General features: G+C 36.0%; 1 protein-coding gene across 6 annotated transcripts in view; it reads right to left on the minus strand.

Annotated features, from left to right (window-relative positions):
* Positions 1 to 22,847, minus strand: part of LOC128782875 (chromodomain-helicase-DNA-binding protein 1-like) — a 110,092-nt gene that overhangs the window by 28,556 nt on the left and 58,689 nt on the right. For 5 of the 6 annotated variants that reach the window (XM_053933376.1, XM_053933374.1, XM_053933371.1 and 2 more), the window contains exons 3-17: positions 19,583 to 19,766; positions 17,276 to 17,374; positions 15,894 to 15,961; positions 13,478 to 13,627; positions 12,924 to 13,177; positions 8,357 to 8,582; positions 7,368 to 7,468; positions 6,929 to 7,107; positions 6,254 to 6,381; positions 5,955 to 6,171; positions 5,190 to 5,279; positions 3,714 to 3,904; positions 2,375 to 2,563; positions 2,039 to 2,201; positions 274 to 426 (exon numbers count right to left, since the gene is read on the minus strand). In XM_053933376.1, the coding sequence (XP_053789351.1) occupies positions 274 to 426; positions 2,039 to 2,201; positions 2,375 to 2,563; positions 3,714 to 3,904; positions 5,190 to 5,279; positions 5,955 to 6,171; positions 6,254 to 6,381; positions 6,929 to 7,107; positions 7,368 to 7,468; positions 8,357 to 8,582; positions 12,924 to 13,177; positions 13,478 to 13,627; positions 15,894 to 15,961; positions 17,276 to 17,374; positions 19,583 to 19,766 (2,392 nt within the window). The remainder of the gene's footprint in view (positions 1 to 273; positions 427 to 2,038; positions 2,202 to 2,374; positions 2,564 to 3,713; positions 3,905 to 5,189; positions 5,280 to 5,954; positions 6,172 to 6,253; positions 6,382 to 6,928; positions 7,108 to 7,367; positions 7,469 to 8,356; positions 8,583 to 12,923; positions 13,178 to 13,477; positions 13,628 to 15,893; positions 15,962 to 17,275; positions 17,375 to 19,582; positions 19,767 to 22,847) is intronic. The other variant, XM_053933375.1, reaches the window with a different exon arrangement.

The raw sequence follows: 22,847 nt of genomic DNA on the forward strand, positions 1-22,847 counted from the left end.
TTGAATGATACAGTTAAAAAGGAACTCCTATTATAGTCTATCTGGAGCAACTTGAATTCTCAATTGCCAAACCAATTGGGGGGAAATAAGAATAATGTAATGCTTTCAATTAATCAGTTTAATTTCAAAATACTATTAGGCATATAGTAATTGCTAGTCTTTTACTGTACAGAAAAATTAAACTTTAATAAATCTTTCTACAAAAAGGACACTTTTTAAAAAATAAAATGGTAAAAATCAAGGCTTCTTGACTACTACCAGCAAAATTCTTACCTGAAAGGGAAACTGACGATACTTCAAATACTCTGCAAGGATGTCTAGCATCCTCACCATCTGAGAGAAAATCAGTACTCTGTTGCCACGTTCTCGTAGACGAATCAGTAGCTTGTCAAGAAGGATTAGTTTTCCACTGCTACGTATTAAATGCTACACGACAAGAAAGCATGTATCGCAAAGTAAGTTCACCTCAACACTAACATACACTGCAGATGGTTAGACATTCATTAACTGAACATGAAAGTTGTATAAGCATTTAGTCAGTCCTGATCTTGTAAAAACTCATTATAAAAGCTTTAAGTGCTCTAACTGAAATCAACAGGGGTACCGACTAGCATGTTTTTCAAATAAATGCATTTCTCAGCTCTGGCTCATAAACCAGCATCGTAACATTTCATTAAAAAGTTAAACAAATATACTGTGCTATGAGTTAGAGCAGTTACAGTGCAGACTCAAATTCTCTTCCACCAAATAAACAAGAAGATTACCTGACTACCTTAGCCCTACTTGCTCCTCACCTTCTGTCTTTTGAACAGACCTAAGCATTGGTACTTGATCCTCTAAGTATTTTTAAACTTTGCCTAATCAGTCAAGTTTTTCTGACAAGAAAAAAGTGAGAGGGATCCTGTTAATAGAAGTCAACGTGCTTTATCTGGGTTACGATGTTCAACCTTCTCAGCTCCAGTCGAAACAATTAGAACAGAAACTCAGGTGGCATGCTGAATTTAATGTTGAAATCATTAGGCCTCTAGCTGAAGAGGCTCAGGATAGAATTTTGGGGAGTAAAAAGCTGGGAGTTAGGTGCTTTTATTCTTTATGCCAGAAATGAGAAGGATGTATCATTCATAATTAGAGCTAACAAAGTTTAATCAGATGAGCCAAGGAAATCATTGTTACAAGTATGCAATTACCAGCAATAATGGCTGAATGGTTCTGATGAGATTAATTATAAATTTGAATAGTTAGAGTATGCCAAGTTGCAAACATCCTTTAGCTTTGAAAAGCATTTTATAATAAAAAAAAGCTTGTGCAGTGACAACTTGTGATTTCAATCAAGTAGTTTTGGGAAAGTTTCTACATTATAAACTTCAAAGTTTACAGAAAAAAAACCCTTGATCTTTCCAAACATTTATGGTGTTATAAACTGCATCAATTATAACAGTCCTTTTATTTGTTGCTGTGTTTCTCAGCAGTTTTAGTACAAAGATTAGTTAACCTTTACAAAAAACCCAACTATAAACCCACAACACAATCACAGACCATCTTTGGTAGTGATACTATAATTGCTTTCATTTATAACAACAAAACAAATAGACTAAGCTTAAAGAGATTCAGCAGATTACTTTCTGCTATCACATGGATTGTTGGTGTACCACTGCCAGTCACATACATTTGCATTTATATTCAATTTATCTGTTTATTTAACTGTTTTATTTTATTCTGGGTTTAAAATAGGTATTCAGTTTATTTAGTCTGAAAATGCAGACTATTTCAAACTATTTCCTTTTTATTTTGATCATAATTCAAGCCAAGGATATTCTATTTAGTATTGATCTCTCAATTATTCAGTTCCAATTAAGAAACAAAGAGAAAGACAATCAATTCACTTACCTGTAAAACCCAGGATGCACATTTGATAGAGAACTCAGTCTTTCTTAACATAATTTAATAAGAACAAATAAATTGACAGAACACTATACAATTATTGCATGCATATTAGAGATATAAAATCACTTAACTTTTTTTTTTTTAAAGGTATTACCTGTAAGGCTTCCTGTTTATTATAGAATTCATTATCATCTGGTGGTTTAATGAGGTAGCAATGGTTACAGCACTTCTTGAGTTCCATCATAATGTTCAAAAAGCCCGAGGTACTACCTTTTGAACCTTTACTCAGGGCTTTATAATTCCTGGTTAAAATCCACCTATGATACAAAATGTACACAATGGAAGTAATTTCTAAAAATTTGTGGAAATATGAAGGATGTAAGCTCTCAAAATATCAGTTAAAACTACATTATGAAAATTATTACACATCAGTAATTTTTATATAGAGATGTCATTAAAATAGCAGAAATTAAAAAGTGCCATTACTTACTTGTAATATTGCTTCTGCAATGCACTCATTTCCATCCTCAAAATTTGTTCAACCTTAGCAGGTAAAGACTTTTCTACATCTTTTTTAACTCTTCTGAGTAAAAATGGTTCAAGTTCTTTGTGAAGACTTGCATAACCAAACTCTCTCCCTTTGCCATGCTCCTCTTCAAAATCTTCCCAGGAAGAAAACCTTCAACACAGAAAGAATAAAGGTAAAATAATGACATACCATGAACACAGACACATAAATATACCATGTGCACAAACACAAACAGACTTCTTCACTACTCCCCTCTGTTTTATTACATAAGTTTCTGACTTTGCATCTCACAAGAAATTCAAAATATTTTGTCTGCAAATAAGAGAATGGAAATTAACAAACTTTTGCAGAATGAAAATTCAAAACAAAGTCTTGAATTTTAATTCCTTCAGTGAAAACACAACATTTTACTTTTCTGCATGGAAACACAGGTAGAAGGATATAGAAATTCAATTATATTTCTCAAGAGCAGCATGAAAATTAGTTGTATAGCTGGAGGAAGTGCAAGAGAATAGACCACATACCTTTTGCAGCTTGTATGGACTAGCTGAAATGTGATTATCCTCTGGTATGTGCTAACAGATTAAGAGAATGCACTTTGTGATCAAATGAAGAATAGGTGCCAGACAACAAACTTAGTGGCTTTGTTTGTAAGGTTCTGAAGAAGTCAATGCAATGCATAGCACTGAAATTAATTGGAGTTACAATGCTTTGTATTTACAAGATATTTGAAAGGAAGATGTGTTCTTATTTATTCTAAATATAAACAGAGGTCAGTATAGAATAATGTCAACCTATTCTATGCAAATCGTAAGGGGAAACTGGCTGCCTGAATCATAGAATCATGGAATGTCTTGAGTTGGAAGAGACCCACAAAGATAATCAAAGTCCAACTCCTGGCCTTGCACAGGACTACCCCAAGAATCACACCACGCGCCTGAATAAATTACTGGATATTGGGCATTGAGGTTTTCATTCATGGTGTTAACACAGAAAAGATGAGATCCTCAGCTCCATTCTATTTCCCTACAGCATATCCATATGATTTTCCTTTTAAATTAAGATGAAACATGTTTTCAAGGTTTTGAGCCATACATCAATCCATCCTTTTTCTGAACTGCCAAAACAGAAAAAGTGACAGCTGCTACCAAAACAATTTATCCAGAGCAGCATGAAAAATATGTGCATCTATTTTATAAAAAATATTAAAACTATTTCACAATGCAATTCTTTATTGATTCTCCAATCACTACAATACCCCCCCCCGACACCAACAAACCCCCCCTATCACATTCCTTACTTTTCTGGCATGATGAAGTGCAGCAAAGACCAAAGCTCTTTAAGGGAGTTTTGCAGAGGGGTTCCAGTAATAAGAAGACGATGATTAGACTTAAAGTCTATTAAAGTCTTGTACAGAAGTGAATCATCATTTTTTAAACGATGAGCTTCATCAACTCCTATAAATACCCAATTCAGACCACCAAGGAATGACTTCAAGAAATTGGGGAGAGGGAAAGACATTATACAAGTTAATATATTATGCAATGTCTGACATTTTACATGAGGTTATATATACACCATCACTCCTTTTATTTTATATAAAAAAGGACACCTATATGTTTTTGATAATAATTAGGGGGTTTATGTTTGCTAGATTCAACAAAAGGCTATGCAGGCATCCCAAGATTAAAAGAAAGTATAAACCAAGTTTATACTTAGGGTGAGGAAGAAGACAAAAAGCTGATCTTTACATTTTCAATTGACAAAAAATCCCAACATAAATCCACTATTGACTCTCTTCTTTTCAGCATGTACAAACAATTTAAATAGAAAGTCAGCAAGCAAAACTTTTTTATTATAATTATCATATGCTGTTAAGATTAACAATAACTTTATATGCTACCATCAGGAAGAGAGTAGTAATATAAATATATGTAATACTGCACACACAAATACAAAGAAAAAACATGAGATTTCAGAGTTGTGAATCACAGGTGTTTGGAGCTATGGACTGGTTTGTTTTTCCAGTTCCTGGATGACTAACAGGAGAGATTTTGAGATGCAAAGAAATTACTACAGAAATGTTGTTGCCAGATGAAGAATTGCTTGCAGCTGGTGGGTTAATACAATGCTTACCCTTCAAAAAACATTGGCCTATGGAACCACACAATGCTTATTCTGTAGGAAGAAGAGCTGGAAAGCAACCAGCCCAGGTTGTGCCAACTTTTACTAGTTCACCAGGTGGTCAGGTATGACAAAGAGCCCCAGAACAGAACACATGCATAAAGGGGAGGGAACATATGTTAATGACTTCAGGGAAATGATTATCATATGTATGTTTCTTCTGGGGAAAACCTATGAATGTGTATGTAAAATATAGCATATAAACAGGATGTTTCCTGTACTTAGCATGTATTTCAGAGGAGATATCCCCTCATGCATTCAGCCAAATAAAGAATGTCTGCTTCTTCATGCTACATTGGTGTTATGGATTTTTATTTTTACAGATTTTGGTAACAATGTAAAGCACAAGCAAACTGAAGAAAAATAAGTTTTACCCACTTGATATGTGGGTTAAGGGAGGGGGCAGAAAGTCTAACCACACATACATAAAATCTAAAAGTGCTTAAAGAAAACAACCTTCATACTTCCAAGAGTAAAGTTGTCATACTCCCCCATTCATTTAACAGCCCAGAACCTAAATATGTGCCAACTCTAAAGGAATTTTACATTGTACAAATTATTTATATATCCCTGAAGAAGTAAGGGTCATTACCTTATCCTTCAGCAAAATTTCATAAGTTGTTAGAAGTATATTAAATTTTAATCGCTTGGTCTGTGGATGCATCCATTCATGAGTTCTTATCTACAAGAAGAATCAAGCAAACTATAAGCTAGAGAAAAATGGTCTTATTACTCAGGATGACTTCAGGTACTATAGCAATATAGAAATATCCAAACCTGACCACTGATTGGTTTGACCCAACTTCCTGGAAAAAATTCACTTCCATGTCAAACCACGACAGTGACATACAAGAATCTGATCATGAACAAAGAACATAACATGTGAAGCTTTTTTTCTTAAAGTTATTAAACAGTGGTGGTGGGGTGTTTGTTAGCTTTTGTTTGGTTGGGCTTTTTTGTGGATTTCTTTGTGTGTTTTGGGTTGTTTTGTTTGTTTTTAAACTTTAATGAATAAGGTTCCTTATAGTCTTCCTTTCAGGAAACAAATTAAGATTATGTCTGTTTGGCTTAAATAGTTATTTTATGTACCTAAATAATCGCATGACAAAAGACAATTTATTTTCAAATGCAAGGTTGCATTTTTAATCCTTGTTATTATTAAGCAAGAATGAAATTTTTCACATTCAGTCATATCAGATCAAAATTTATGCTTTTAATTTGCATTTTAAGCACATGCAATGTTTCAAATAATTATTTGCTCATTCAGAATCAAAATATTGGAGATTAGCATAAGACGGGAACATGAAGTGAGTCTTATTTACTGCTAATATTTCCAATGATACAAAGAAATACTCACCATATTTCTGCTAGTTATATCTCCTAAGTAAACCACAGCATTCATCTGAGGAGCCCAAGTTTGAATCTCTCTTTGCCAAGATGTCAAGGTAGAAAGTGGCACGACTAGCAAGAAAGGCCCATACAGTTGATGTTCGTGAAACAAGTAGTTCAGAAAAGAAATTGTTTGTATTGTTTTACCCAGACCCATTTCATCTGCAAGAATACAACTATTCCCTCTAAAAAAACAAACAAACAAACAAACAAAATTTATAAATGCTTTCAAGTTAAAACCAGCAAGACTAATTTAAGACTACTTACTTGCACCATGAGTGGGCAAGCCAGTTCAGTCCATTTAACTGATAATCTCTTAACTCTAAACCTTCATGTCCTCCAATATAAGATGGCTGCTTCTTTAGTGCAACAAACCTTGGCCTCTGTTTTAGAATCTGTCAAAAGCAAATTGAGCATCAGTCCTACTACTAAGTGAAGTTACCAATATATCTTCTTATAGAAACAAAGTAGCTGTACGATTCCGTTTGGTCACCAAGTTTAGTCTTTATTCATGACAAACATCTAAGCCATATAACAATATCCACCCATTTGCAAGCTAAAATTAGTTTGCTGATCTAAATTCCACAACAGAAATGACAAGAACTAATTTACAAAGGTTACTTTTAAAACAAATTAAAGTAATAAACAATTTCATCTTTGAATGGCAATAAAATAAGTAGGAGCAAATATAGAATCATAGAATGGGTTGGGTTGGAAGGGACCTTAAAGAACATCTAGTTCCAACTCGCCTGCCATGGGCATGGACACCAAAGTCTATTCTTAATAGTAATACTTCCTACATATATAAATATGGCTATCACTATTACTGTTATGGACAGCATTCAAAAATATTTTATAATATGCATTTTTGAATGCATAAAATAGATCAGCTTTGAAAAAAAATATTGCAACTGTATAAATCCATTGAAATTACACACTCACCTTGCAGTCCTTAAATGGAGTAGTCTTGGATTGGTTTCTGCTAAAATACTCATCAATACGCGTCTGAAATTTTTTGGCAATGAGAGCACCGTCTTCCCAGCTACATTCTGAGTAAGGCAGACCTTGCCATTTGCAATAGTAATCTGGATAACCAGCTGCTGATTTCTGATTTGAATGAGCTGCAGAAACGCATCAGAGATACCAGATCAGTATTTTCTTTCTGTATTTTAAGAAAGCACTCATTTTAGGTGATAAGACAACATGAACTAGTTTCACAGCAAAGACAGTATGATAACTTTTCTCCTCATCAAAGATTTGGTTTTGCCTTAAGCTGCTAGGGATATTAAAAACCTAAATTTCTTAACTATAAATTCAACATGCAAGCAATAAACGTGTAATATTCTCAAGACTGTTTTCTATCTGGAAGTTTGTCACGTACCAATTATTCTCTCCACTATTTGATACTGTTTATGTAGATCATCTGTAAGTTCCTGCTGGCAGTTATAATATTCCACATCTTCTGGAGAAGCATTTTTCAGCCTGAAACGGGAATTCATTTGCAGCACTTACTATATTGTGCAGTTCTAAAATTAAGAAAATCTGGCAATTTTAAAGCTCTGAATGTAAGCACCATAGGAATGCTGCTTAGAGAGCTTCTTTGGAGAAGCTACAACTCTGGAATTCCTGCTATAAAAGTGTTGCATCTGGCCTAGGTACATTATCACTGATGACTGAGGAAGCTTATAAAGAAATTACTATCAGCTACACCTTATACTAGTCATGCAGATAATTTACAATATCTGTTCTCAATACAGTTAATGTACTTCACACGGCATTTTCACAGAAGAGCACAGATGGCTCACTATAAGAATCTATCTTAGGAGTCACTAAAAATTCCACCACTGTTCATAGATTATATTAAACATATTAATAAACTGGAATACCATAACATAGCACTAAAATGTAAGGAATTTTAAAATTTCTTGGTTCTGAGGCTTTGACAGAAGTTTGAGCAAGAAAACTACATGCTGTAATGTTTTGAGTGCTTTAGCCATTTCTGGTATTTTTTAATCTCTGCAGCAATTCCCAAAGAATTCTGATCAAAATACAATCAATAACAAAATTAGTAAAAGTTAAGATTTAAAACAAAACCAGAAAACCCACCACTCATCTTGTTAAAACTTTGTTTATAACACACATATTAAAATCTAGGTGCAGAAGCTGCTTCTTTAAAGCCCTGATTTTACAAGATTGTGTGAGTATTGTCATGTGCTCAAGTAAAGTTGGTGTGCTCAGAATCTTACAGGATCATAAGGTGTTAGGAAAGCTTCAACTTTAGAGCTTTTGTCTTCCTGTTTTACAGGCACTTTAAAAAATCTATGTTGTTACAAAAATATGCAACATGGAAATAGTTATAAAAATACTCACCAGCGTTTTGTTTCCTGATCCTTTTTCTTGTAGTTGTCCAGTTTCTTCATTCCTTTAACATTTTGTTGCTTCAGTGTTTCCTCAGTTTCCCATGTATTATGGATGTGTGACCAGCCTTTCCATTTAATAAGATACTGTATTTCTCCTGGCTCCTTTGACTTTTCAAACCCAGTATTTGGGTCACCATCTGCCTCAACTGCATAGATGGTGGTTGCAGCACCAGTGGCTAATAAAGAAACAACACTATAAGGCTTGATGCACTGTCATAAATTAACCAGTAAAAAAACACACTGCAGATAGCAATTTGTGATGCTCTTATATGAAGATGCAACTTGATTAATTATATCTACAGTGCTTATGTCAGTCTTCTTATTTGAAGAATTATGATGTAGCTATATTAACACATGCACAAGTATACCAACAAGATTCAAAAAGAGCAACCAAAAAACACTGCATCTAACCTATAGTATGTCTTCTCATGAGAATTTTCTTAGCATTCCTAGTCTTTTTAATGATCCTGAGAGATTGCTCCACTAACAATGCTTGCTGTCATCTTTGCTATGTCCTTCTCATCACTGAGAATATAAGATATTGAGAATTGTGCTTAATCAGCCTTGAGACTTCAATAGCCTACTATTCAATTATTACTATGGATGCCATAAATAAAATTTACAGAATCAAAGAGTGGTTGAGGTTGGATGGGACTTCTGGAGGTCATTGGTCCAACCTCTATGCTCAAACAAAGTCACCTAGAACCAGTTGCCCAAGACCATGTCCAGATAGCTTCTGAATATCTCCAAGGAGGGAAACTACACTATCTCTCTGGACAACTCCAACATGCAAACTGGTAATAACAGATGAGTAGAATGATAAGGTACTCAACAACTTTTTTTCCTCAGTCAAGGCAGGAACTGAGGAGGCAAAGTCTCTCCTAATGCAAGTGAAGATCAGGTTCGAGACCACCTGAGGAATCTGAACATAAATAAGATTTTGGGACCTGATGAGATGTACCCCAGAGTCCTGAAGGAATTGGCTGATGTAGTTGCCAATCCACTCTCCATGATATTCAAAAAATCATGGCATCCAGGTGAAGTCCCAAGTAACTGGAAAAAGGGAAACATTGCACCCATCTTTAAAAAGGGTAGAAAGGAGGAGCCTGGAAACTACCAACCTGTCAGCTTCAGCTCTGTGCCCAGGAAGATCACGGAACAGATCCTCCTAGAAGCTGTGCTAAGGCACATGGAGGACAGGGATGTGATTTGGGACAACCAGCATGGCTTCACAAAGGGCAAGTCCTGCCTGATCAACCTAGTGGCCTTCTATGATGGAGTGACTCCATCAGGAGACAAGGGAAGGGCTACAGATGTAATTTATCTGGACTTCTGTACAGCCTTTGACAAGGTCCCCCGCAACATCCTTCTCTCTAAATTGGTGGACTATTTCATGGATAAGGAATTGGCTCCATATCCAGATGGAGATCAGTGATGAGTGGTGTCCCTCAGGGGTCCATATTGGGACCAATGTTATTTAATATCTTCATCAATGACATAGATGAAATGATTGAGTGCACCCTCAGCAAGTTTGTAGACAACACCAAGCTGAGTGGTGCCATTGACACACCTGAAGGATGGGATGCCATCCAGAGGGGTGCCATCCAAAGGGACCTGGACAAGCTCAAGAAGTGGGCCCATGGGAACCTCATGAGGTTCAACAAGGCCAAGTGCAAGGTCTGGCACCTGGGTTGAGGCAATCCCTGATATCAATACAGGCTGGGGGATGAAGGGATTGAGAGCAGCCCTGTGGAGAAGGACTTGGGAGTACTAGTAGATAAAAGGCTGGACATGAGCCAGCAATGTGCTATCAGAACCCAAAAAGACAACCATATCCTGGGCTGCATCAAAAGAAGCATGGCCAACAGGTCGAGGGAGGTGATTCTGCCCCTCTACTCCCCGCTGGTGATACCCCACCTGGAGTATTGCATCCAGTTCTGGAGTCCTCAGAACAAGAAATACACGGACCTGTTGGAGCATGTCCAGAAGAGAGTCATGAAAATGATCAGAGGGCCGGAGCACCTCTCCTATGACGACAGGCTGAGAGTTGGGGTTGTTCAGCATGGATAAGACTCCACTTTATTGTGGTCTTTCAATACTTAAAGGGGACTTATAAAAAAGAAGATAGGGACAACCTTTTTAGTAGGGCATTCTGCTTTTAGCTGGGATAGAATTAATTTTCTTTATAGTAGCCAGTATGGTGCTATGTTTTGAATTTGTTATAGAAACAGTGTTGATATATCAGGGATGTTTTAGTTATTGCTGAACAGGGCTTACACAGAGTCAAGGCCTTTGCTACTTCTCATACCACCTCACCAGGGAGTAGGCTGTGGGTGCACAAGAAGTTGGGAGAGGTGGTTTGTTTTCCCAAGTAACCATTATGCATGATGGGCCCCTGCTTTCCTGGCTATGGCTGAACATCTGCCTGCCAATGGAAAGTAGTGAATGAATTGTTTGTTTTGCTTTGCTTATGTGTGCAGTTTTTGCTTTCCCTATTAAATTGCCTTCATCTCAACCCATGAATTTTCTCACCTTTTTATTTTTTCTGATACTCTCCCCCATTCCACAGGGGAAAATGAGTGAGCAGCTGTGTGGGGCTTAGTTGCATAGGGCCTGTTGCCATAGGACAAGGGGTAATGGTTTTAAACTAAAAGAAGGGAGATTTAGACTAGATATAAGGAAGAATTTTTTTAATGACAAGGGTGGTGAAACACTGGCACAGGTTGCCCAAAGAGGTGGTAGACGCCCCATCCCTGGAAACATTTAAGGTCAAGTTGAACAGGGCTCTGAGCAATCTGATCTAGTTGAAGATATCCCTGCTCATTGCAGGGGGATGGGAGTAGATGAACTTTGAATGTCTTTTCCAACTCAAACTGTTCTATGATTCTATGACATTTGCTTTCCTCTAGTCCTCAGGCACTTCTCCCAGTTGCCATGATCAAAAATTATTGAGAGTGGCCTTGCAGTTACATCTACCAGCTCCCTCAGTACTCATATGTACATTCCATCAAGGCCCATTGACTTATGTATGTCCAGATTGCCTAAGTATTCCCTGGCCTGATCATCTTCCACCAAGGGTACATATTCTTTGCTCCAGATTTCCCTCCCTGATATTGGGGACCAGGGATTCCTGAAGACTGGTCTTGATAGTAAAGACTGAGATGAATAAAGCATTCAGTACCTCAGCCTTTTCCATGTCCTGTGTTATCCTGTCATTCAGTAGTATCCCCATATTTTCCTTAGTCTTCCTTTTGTCACCTATAGAGAGGCCTTTGTTGCTGTCCTTGACAACCCTTGCCAGATTCAATTCCAAGTGGACTTTGGCTTTCCTAACTGTGTCTCTGCATGCTTCGATAGTGTCTCTGTATTCCACCTTCCCTATACCTCCTCTTTGGTTTTGAGTTTTGCCAAGAGCTCCTTGTTTATCTCTGCAGGCCTACTGGCAATTTTGCCTGACTTCCTGCTCTTTGGGATGGGCTGCTCTTGAACTATTTCTCCCTAAACTCATTTTACTACTCCCCACCCCCATCTTCAGATCTTCAGAATTTTATGTGGGGTAATTTTTAATTAAATACAGTCAGTATTACAGCTGAAGCACACTAGCAGAAAGAAATAGGCTCATTTCTGTGAGGAGAGCCAAATAAGGAAGTGGACCTAACCAGATGCAGGGGACAGATATAGAAACAGAGCATTTCAATAGTAAAAAGCATGTAAAATAAAGAAGCTTAGTCCAAAAGCGATGACACTGTGCATTAGAGTAAGGGGCTAGAGTAAGAATGCACTGGAAGAAAAAGAAGCAACACACAAGCAGGACACTGAATCTCATCAGATGCTGGAAATATGAAACCCCTACCATCATCCATAAAATTAGTTCTAGAAATGCACATGCAAGCATATCACTGAAATTTTATATTCCACCATCAATTGCACTGTATTGGGACTATTTGAAAATAAATAACTGAAATCGCAATCTCAATGGTTCAGCCTTCCTAACATCATCCTTCATCATTCAGGCTACAGGTTAGCTCTCATATTCATTCCATGTTCTCTTCACCCTCCTGTATAGAGTTTATACCTATCAAATATCAATAAGCTGTACAAATAGTGATATAACAGTATGCTATGCATTTAAGCAATATTCCACTTCGTTTTTTCTCTTTCACAGAACCACAGAATATGCTGAGTTGGAAGGGACCCACAAGAATCATCGAGTCTAACTCCTGGCCCATCCCCAAGAGTCACACCACGTGCCTGAGAATATTGTCCAAAGACTTCTTGAGCTCTGTCAGGCTTAGCTCTGTGACCACTTCTCTAGTTACTTAAGTTCTGCTATGTTTTATTTTATAAGGCTTACAAAAGAAACATCCTTATGAGTATGAAAAACAAAATAAGATTACTTTCTGGTACTTTAAAACTTCTTTACAAACATCACAGGTTACCTACAGCTGAGAATAATTGCTGTTGACATTGCACCACAATGCAGTGCAGCATCTTAAGAACACTGATAACAAAATTACCTCCTTTTCGGCCAATTCGACTATCCATAAACTTCTCTATAGTTTCAAATTCATCTTCTTCAGGCTGTGGGACATCTTCTCCACAAACTTCCAACAAGTCATCAGAATCTGTCTTGGTTTCTTCAGCTTCTTTGTAGCTAACATTGACTGTTGCCTGGCGACGAGATCCTCTCTTGTCATAGTCATCATCGTCTGACAAATCAAGCTGCCTCTTTTTCTGTACTGCAATCTTTTTGCCACTTTTTGGCTCAATTCTTGAAGGCAATAAGATACAACACAACAGTGGAGTCTCAACATGGACAACTATAAGCCTTCTATATTTGTTTCTGAATACATGTTTTTCATGACTATTCAGTTACACCAATTTCAGTAGGAGCAGACAGGAAAGAGGTATTCAACACAAACCACTGGTATGATAACATCTTTAGTAGATTAAAAAAAGTCTTCAAGTTCTGTAATAAATATTAATGTTTTCATTTGCCTGTATAGTAGTACAGTACTTGATTACAAATTAGAAATAGTACCAGAGTAGCTAAAATGCAAGACCTTCTTACCTGCTTGGAGGTTTCCGGCTTTTGACTTTGTTTTCTGGCTCATAGTCAGATTCACTATCTTCACAACTGCTTTTCTCTCTATCTTCCTCTGATTCAGAATCAGAACTAGTTCCTGATACTGACCCTGACCCAGACATTTGCCAGTCTTCACTGTACATATTGAGAAACAAAATAGTAACTCACATTAGTTTTCGGGGGTGGTTGTCTTGTTTTTAAATCAAGCATTCACCACAGGCTTGCTGCTTTAATTTCAACATTCTTTACAGAAATAAAAATGTTATAATAGTCATTTCAGCTGGAATGACAGAAAATTATAATGGATGGATAACAGGTAAAAATACCAAGTGGCTTCAAAAGGAATTGAATTCTGTTATCAAGAGACAGATGTAAAGAACAAAATAAACAAAAAATATGGATTTCTGTATAAAATACAGCTTTAATAATTGAGTTATTTTGACATGAATAAGCCCGACACCCTTAATGACTTTAGTTGGAAAGATACATATTTACTGGAACTTACCTATGCTCGTCATAAAAACCATAACATTATATTTTGCCGAATCCAAAATTCTCTAATAGCTATATCCCCTGTGCCTCGTGAATTATTAGCAACTTCAGCACAGGAACAAAAAATAATACAGAATCAGACTGAGAAACACACAGAAAGATTTCAACCATGGCAATCAGAGGCACTGGCTCCCAAAAGCCCCATCTGAGCTTCCAATTCAGTGCTTAACACTCATGCAAGATATTATGAGTAAGCCACTTGTGACTCCCAGTGGCCGTATCTCTGTTCTCCTGCTTAGCTGAGATATTCTACTTTGCAAGAGGAAAGATGTACCCACTGATCAACAGTATCTTAACTCAGACTCTGTTTGTACAGAGAAATTTAATCTTAATTGCTTAGGTGCAGGTGGAAGAAAAGTCTGGCATGCATTTTTGAAAGGTTGCTAAATCTTTATACTACTACCTATTACCAGTCTTATGGGGTCTTTGACCAAGATGATCAAATAGTACTAATGTCCTTCAAAAGTAAAATAATACTCAAAGACCTTTTCATTCCATTTCAGATGAGGAAACCTAAGAATCAGGGCTTTGACACTTCTTTCAATTAAATATGCAGTGGTCCTCAAATTACATTTTCATTGTGGTCAATACATCTGTGTGTCGTTGAAATGCTACAGAAACATCTGTCTCCTTAAAAGATTTTTTTTCTGTAAGCTGTAAATTAAAAAAACACCCAAACAACAACCTCTCCCTCCAATAAAAACAGGAAAAAAACCCATCCCAAACCATCCAACTCCTCCACCCCTATGCAAATACACAACTTGTATTTATTTGGAGATATAGACAACATATAGAACACCACACTCTGTACAGCTTGGAGCCTGTACTAAGTTTATATATAGAAATCAGCTCTGCATGTCAGATAACAGCTGCAAACATACTTGTTCAAAATAGGTATAAATCAAAATCGAAGCACTGGATATATGGGGTTATTTGGTTACTAGTTTCTAAACTATCTTTCCTGTAACAGATTATGTTATTAGGTTTAATCACATTCTTAAGTAACAAAAGACAGAATGACAATTCACTCGAGAAGTACTATTTTGCATAACAGGCTCTTTTTGCCCCCTCTCCCCTTTCTTGAAGATATTATATTGACAACCCTGAATACTGAGATGATTCATTTAACTGGAGAAGAGGAATGAGAAAAGAATTCAATTTCTATACACTGTTCATTAAAAAAAATACAAATCAACACAACAACAACCAAACAAAACTCACAAAATTACAAACAAAACAAAAACAAAAACACCCCTCCAACACACAAGAGATCACTACCAATGAAAAGGTATAATCTTTTTCACAAACTATTTCATTTACAGCTTAAAACCAGCTCAATTTCAACTTAGATTTATTGACTAGCCAAGATGGTTTATTACTGTCAAACCTGTAATAACTGGGGGAATGTTGCCTCTAAAGTGTTTAAAAATTTGGCATTAACTATGGGATTCCAATTCAAATTTTATCTGAGACAAGCTAATTAAGTAATTTCCTATTTCTTCAATAATTTTCAGAGAGGACCTTCAGCTCAAAAACATGCCACAAATAAGACTATTTTAAAAATAAAAAGTGGTGATGAATGTTTTCCAATAACACTGTAGGTAATACAGTCTCTTGCTCAGAAATGAATAGTGATATCATAGAATTATAGAATAATTTATGTTGGAAAAGACCTTTAAGATCTATATATATATTGCTTTCAGAGTATTTATTTCAAAATGTTTCAAAATGTAAATCAAAATTGAGAAGCACAAGACTGTATTTCAAGTGCAGCGAAATTAAGACTGGCTAATTATAAGCATTATGTCGCCATAACAAAAAATTATATTATTTATTAAAAACACCTTACTCTCTATGTTTGTTCTTCTTGGCTTCATTGGAAGAGTCATCTGCAGAATCTTCACTGTTTGATGAATCCTGCAGATGAAGAAAAGAATATACACAATTCATTACCACAAAAAGAATGAAGCATTTTTAGTATTAAAAAGATAATTCAGCTCCCACTTTCAAACTGAAATCCTATTCTTCATGTCTTATCCTCTTCACCCCCCTCAGTGTACCTACTGATATTGAATAAGATCAGGATTGGTGTTGATTTCATATTTCTCCATCTAAAACATACCATGTCAGCAGAACTCTAGAAACCACTACAAAAAACTGTTATAAAATATAATCATTGTGCCTACATACAGTCAGTTTAGACTGCTGCAAGTTAATAAATCAAGATGAAGGTTCTATCAAAAGCCTATTAAAACCTCTTGCCCTTTGAGAGCTGTCTCACCTTTCATATACTCTCACATTTAAATACCACTAAGAAAATTGTTAGAATAGCATGTATGTTTCTTCTCTCTCCACTCCTAAACAAAAAAAAAATAATAAATAAATCTATGAACTCTCTTAAAATTATTTTCCTAAAACCAATCTGAAGATTAAATTGAAATAATTTTTACCCTGAAAAAGAGTCTTCAGGAAAAGAGTATTTAGCAAGAGCTATAAACTAATATTTTAACTATATATAATTAACTCCTGTGTTCAGTTTTAATGATGAGCAGCTAGATCTGACTAAAAAAGAGATACACAGAGTAATGATGACTTGTGATTACAATGTTTTTTTTTAATAATGAAGGAAATATGAAAGTCTGCTTTCAAATAAATTCTAATTCACAGTCATTAGTGCCCTTAAAAGATATTCATATTGCACAAAGTCAACTTTTGTTGAGCCTATGATTTAGGTTTTAAAAATCTCTAAAATTGAAGTATGGTTCTTAAAAGACAAGAATACTTTTATAATTGTTACAAAAGTTGCAAAAATCCAGCTTTCTACTCCATAGTGTTTTCGAAAACTTCAGCAGCTACCTTTATATAGGAACAATAGTGGAAAATTTTTTAGTATTTTTAATTGTCTTTATGGAACTCAGAAGGAAGAAATATAATGAAATTTAATATAACATGACTTGAAAAATGTATCCATACACCACAGAATATCTAGCTAAAGATATCAATCTAAACTGCTATAATTTTGACACAACTCACCTGAAAACATGTAACTAAGTATTCTCCCCATGTTTCCTCATAAATGTGTCAGTTATTTGAACATTACTTTTATAGACTAAAACCAGACTTGTTAAACACAGAGAGAACAGAACTTGGCTCTAAATAATTTTATTCTAACATATGGGGTAATGAGAAATGCATTTTTACATTTTATTTACTAACTTATATGTTATTCACCTCTTCTGAACCACTGTCTGATGAGGCTGCCTTCTGTTGTTGTTTCTTGAGCACTGCTGATCTCTGCACAGCAAGTATACTTGGACTGGACTTCCAAAACTGAATTGGAATTCAGATACAAGAGTCATTTAAACCTACTGAAACTTTAAACTTTACCATATACTTACTTTTCTTAAGCTGAGCATCATCACTAGTAAGATGAATCTCAATTTCATTCTCAATTTCATTATTAATAAAAAACTCACTGCAAAATACTGCATGCATTAATAATACTGGATAGCATTTTAAAGTAGTGAGACTTCTGTAGAAAGGAATGTTATACAAGAATTGTTGGCACAATTTGTACACCAAGTATAACAATAGTTGTGTAGGCCTCTATTATTAAGATAACTCCTTTTTTTTTAAGTAATTTTTTTAAACTGATCTAGATAACTCCTTCCAGGCCACTTTGCTCATCTATTTTTGCTTCATATGGCAATACTGAAGTACACACAATCAGAATATCTCGAGTTGTAAGGGACCCATAAGGATTCAGTCCAACTCCCTGCTCCTCGCAGGACTACCTAAAACTAAATCATATGAATAAGAGTCTCATCCAGATACTCCTTGAACTCTGACACATTTGGTGCCATGACCACTGCCCCAGAGAGCCTGTTCCCATGACCAATCACCCTCTCAGTGAAGAACATTTTCCTAATGTCCAATCTGAACTTCCCCTGATGCAGCTTCATTCTATTTTCTTGACCTGGTCACCAGAGAGAGGACATCAGCACCTCCCCCTCCACTATCCCTTGTGAGGAAGTTGTAGACTGCCATGAGGTCACCCCTCAACCTTCACTTCTCCAAGCTGAACAAGCCAAGTGACCTCAGCCACTCCTTGTAAGTCTTGCCCTCAAGACCTTTCACCATGTTGTTCCTTTGGACACTCAGTTGGTTAGAGCATGGTGCAAATAACCCCAAGGTTCAATCCCTGTACAGGTCATTCTCTAAAGAGTTGGACTCAGTGATACTTGTGGGTCCCTTCCAACTCAGAATATTTTCTGATTCTAATAGTTTGATGTCCTTCATATATTGAGGTGCCCAAAACTGCACACAGTACTTGAGGTGGGGCTGCACCAGTGCAGTGCACAGCAGGACAATCACCTCTCTCGACTGGCTAGCAATGCACCCCAGGGCACAGTTGGCTCCTAGGGCATACTGTTGACTCATATTCAACTTGCCATCAACCTAAATCCCCAGATCTCTTTCTACAGCATTGCTCTCCAGCTGCTTGTTTGCCAATTTGCACGTATACCCAGGATTACTCTGTCCCAGGTGCAGAATCTGGCATTTGGTCTTATTAAAATTCACACAATTTGTGATTGCCCAGTTTTCTAGTCTATCCAGATCTCTCTATAAAGCCTCTCTACCCCTGAGGGAGTCAACAGCTCCTCCTGGTTTAGTATTGTTGGCAAACTTACTTAACGTACATTCAATTCCTGTGCCTAGATCATTTATAAAAACACTGAAGAGAAAGGGCCCTAATATTGAGCCCCGAAGAACCCTACTAATGACTAGTCACCAGTCTGATGTAACTCAATTTACTATAATTGTGAGTCTGACCCATCAGCCAATTATTCACCCATCATTTTATGGACTTGTCTAGCTGTATGCTGAACACTGTATCCAGAAGGATACTGTGAGAAACAGTATCAAAACCATGAATATGAACAACAACAAAAAAAACCCAAAAACACAAACACAAAAACGTATCCTTAATAGCCTCTGAATATTACAGTAGGAAATATTTTACTACCTTTCATGTATATCATATCATCCAAATTAAGGCCATATTACATAGAGAAACAGATGAGAGCTCATTCATTGCATTGAAGAGATTTCTAGAAACCACTTTTTTTCTAAATTTGGCAGACTTTTTCCCCATACAGAAAACAAGATGTACCTAACCCTGAAATTCTTGCACATTTATTGATATGAAGAACCTCAGCATTAGAGAGACAAGTTTTAAAAATATTAGAAATAGGAACATTATCTGTGGCTTTGTCCTCAAAAATATAAAATATGTTAATAGGTATTCTGCATTATAAAATTTAAGTAATTATCTAACTGTAGGTATTTACAAAAATGAGAACTTAGTAGCCTTGTTTGTTATGAGAGCTAAGTATGTAAATTCATTAACCCAATCAACTTAACATTCTAAGTAAAAATTATGGAAGTTTTGTTTGTTTAAATCAAAACTACTTTTGCAACTATTCTCCACAGAGGGTTTTTTTTTTTCCCATAAAGGGTTAATTTGTTTTGTTTTACCTCAGATCCATCAAGTTTTGGTGGTAGTTTAGCTTGACCTTGTTTCTTCTCTCTAGATGTGTCAGACTCTGAACCAGACTCAGAGTCACTGCTACCAGATTGACTGCTACTTCCATCAGTACTGCTTCCAGAGCTTGAACCAGATTCAGAAGCTGATGCTGATCCAGAATCATCATCTGACTGGCTGCAATTAGAAGTTAACAAGATATTACACAGTGGCTAATTAAATAGGATTTTTTTAAAAGTCACATAAAAAACCTGTAGCTTCACCTATAAATTAATTGTAAGCTTAGCCCAGACACATGGATAGCATACAAATGAATGCACTGGATGAAATCAATCAGGAATGAAAATTCAATTTAATCAGAAACCTTTCACTAAACCTTAAAAGAAGCATTGGGTGCTGGGGCAGAAAGAGGAAGTGGCAAAGGAGGGAGAGAGGAGAAAGAAGAACATTTATCATTAATTTGGAGGAGTAAATCAAGACTATTTCTCACCCACCCAAATCCTTATTTAACTTTAACAAACACAACATATTTTTGCATATACACATACACCCAATTGTTTTAAGTCTTTTTAGATCAGCAGTGTATCGTCCCCCAATTTTTTGAGTACGCATTTCTTCAAAGCAAATATAAACTGTTTTGTTCCCCTGCTTTTATTTTTTTTCATTAAAATAGGTGGGAAAAGTATCTGTAAGGAAGTGCTTGCAAACTACATTTAATGCCATGATTTGGACCATCTATATACAAAATACAACCAAAAATTTGATTAAATAAAATGTTTTTTAAAGTAACTGGAAAACCAAAGATATGTTGTCACACATAATATAAATCCATGCAGACCACCTTATACTGTTAAAATAACAGCAGTAAAATTCCCACGTTATAGATGCATATTATATGATTGGCTTTTTGCAAATATTAAAACAAATACTATATGTGTTATGTTGGAAACTTATGTTGTATTAATCTCTTTTAAGTATAGTTTTTAGGCTATAGCATAATATTAAAATAGAAACTATGTGATATAAGATACTTTTTGTAACTAGCTCAAGGAATGGATAAGATAACCAAGAAATTCTTCACATAGAGATAACAGCAACAGGACACTAAGATCCCAAGAGAATTATTGCCTCGTTATCAGGAAGACTCAGACTTCAAGGGACCAACATGATTGATTTACAAGATGAGGGGGGGAGTTGAAACTAAGCAGAAGACATCCTTTGTTTGAAAAAGAATTTTGGAATCGTGTATGAGATATATGAATATGCAACAGGCTATTGCTTTTAAGGGGTAATCCTTTGTTAGCAAGGTATGCTTTTGTGTCTTAGTGCCCAAGAGCATCCAGACATCCGTAATTCTTTGCTTTTTATTGTCCTTTATTATTCTAACTCTGATTTTCCAAATTCTTATTGCTCTAATTTTTATTACTATTTTTAAAACTATTTTATTACTATTAAACTTTTAAAATTTTAAAACAAGTGATTGGTGTTTTTTACACCACAGAAAAACTCTGTACAAGTCATATAATTAGTGACAAATTCAAAGTCATACATAATCAGTGACCTGAGCATACTCTTGAGCCACTGGATTAGGCCACCTGTACATCAATTTCACACTATACTTAACATATTCAAATAAAATAATATTTAAACATTTATTTAATGACTATTCAAAAGCATAGAAACATTTGGTTTTCTAAAATAATTTTACAAAGGAACCAAGCTGACACTTTAATCAAATTCCTCATTAGGTTAAACACTAGCATACTTTAGAGATATCATGGGGGAAAACATTGGAATTACAACACCACACAAAAAAAATGCTTTAAAATTATGTATACTTGGGTTGCAAGCATTTAAAAAGAAACAACCTTAAAGATTATAGCAAAATCCAAGACAACAAAAACCCAAAACCTAATATCGAAGTCCAAGCCTATCACTGCCAGCACAATTCACCTGGCTGTCAACCAGTAAGAATGTGTGTGTGGTAGCTTGATCATCTTCTGCACTAGAACACGCTTAATTGACATCATTTAAAGCCATAAAACAGAACCACTACTCTCCTTGCTGCTAACACAAATTAAATCGTACTAGTGAGGGGGAGAAAAAAATTAAGCTATTCAAACTGATTCCTGTAGACAGCACCTCAACCAACCATTTGCATCTGTTGACTTTTAAGGAAAGAAACAAACCACGATAAAACTTCCTTATTTTGAAGTGGAGGGATATGAAAAAAATATGACTGCTAGCTTTACTTATACTTGCTGGAGAGCAACAAAGTTGCTTCCCATGCCTGTCATCAAGGGCCTACTTCAGGCATGATGCTATAATGCTAATGTGAGAAACGACTGCTCACTTTTAAAATTTCAAAGGTTTATTAAACCTTAACAAAAAATTACAACAAAGGACTGAATAAGGAAAAAGTTCTCAGCGCTGGGAGCCCCCGTGACTACCAGCCACATGCTCGTCTACAAAATGGATGCTCTGCCTTTTATATCCTTAGCCCCTCCTAAAGTTTTGTTAGTCTACTCTTTCTCTGCCGTCTATTGGTGGAGATTACTTTCTTACATCTTGATTGGAGGTCGGGTGTTGTTATGCTGAGCCTCCTGGTAACAAGCTGGCCTTCTCTAAATGTCCTGACTACTAAGGCTATTACAAGGGGGAGGGGAAAGGGGTCTGTGGGGGAGGGGGGTGGGACATATTACAATAACATTACTATACATCTACATAATATTTATCTCAATTGTGAGAGCCAACTATTACATTACTCATCTATAACAAACTCTTCCTTTTCATTTTCTATAAGTCATTTGGCTCAAACAATTAACTCTTTATTTTTGATTCTGATAATCTACCCTTACTTCTCAAAAAAGAAATAAAAATAATTTTTACTAGCATCTGTTGATGTGGGTGAGGACATTGGGAAGAAGAAAAAAATCTTATTTGGAAATGGACAAATTGGGATACAGAGGCCAATTTAGTCTTGCTTTTTTAGTCTCTGTTGGATTAAGAGACAACTGAGGAATGATAGAGGTCTCGTATGGCTTTCTTGTTCCTACCTTACCATGCCTACGGGGTTGCCACCCGCAGCAGGGCTATAATCTTCTCAGTGGCAAACACAGAGGCCAACCCAGTCTTGCCCTCTATCCCTTGTTTTACCTTACTTGTTGGTTCTTAAGGAAACTGTCCCAATACTTCTTACAGTTCCCTGTGTACCTCCCCTTAACAGATGCTTGTAATTCTTACCTAGTAAAATAGGAT

The sequence above is a fragment of the Vidua chalybeata genome (assembly GCF_026979565.1).
Source record: "Vidua chalybeata isolate OUT-0048 chromosome W unlocalized genomic scaffold, bVidCha1 merged haplotype SUPER_W_unloc_2, whole genome shotgun sequence".
NCBI lineage: Eukaryota > Metazoa > Chordata > Aves > Passeriformes > Viduidae > Vidua > Vidua chalybeata.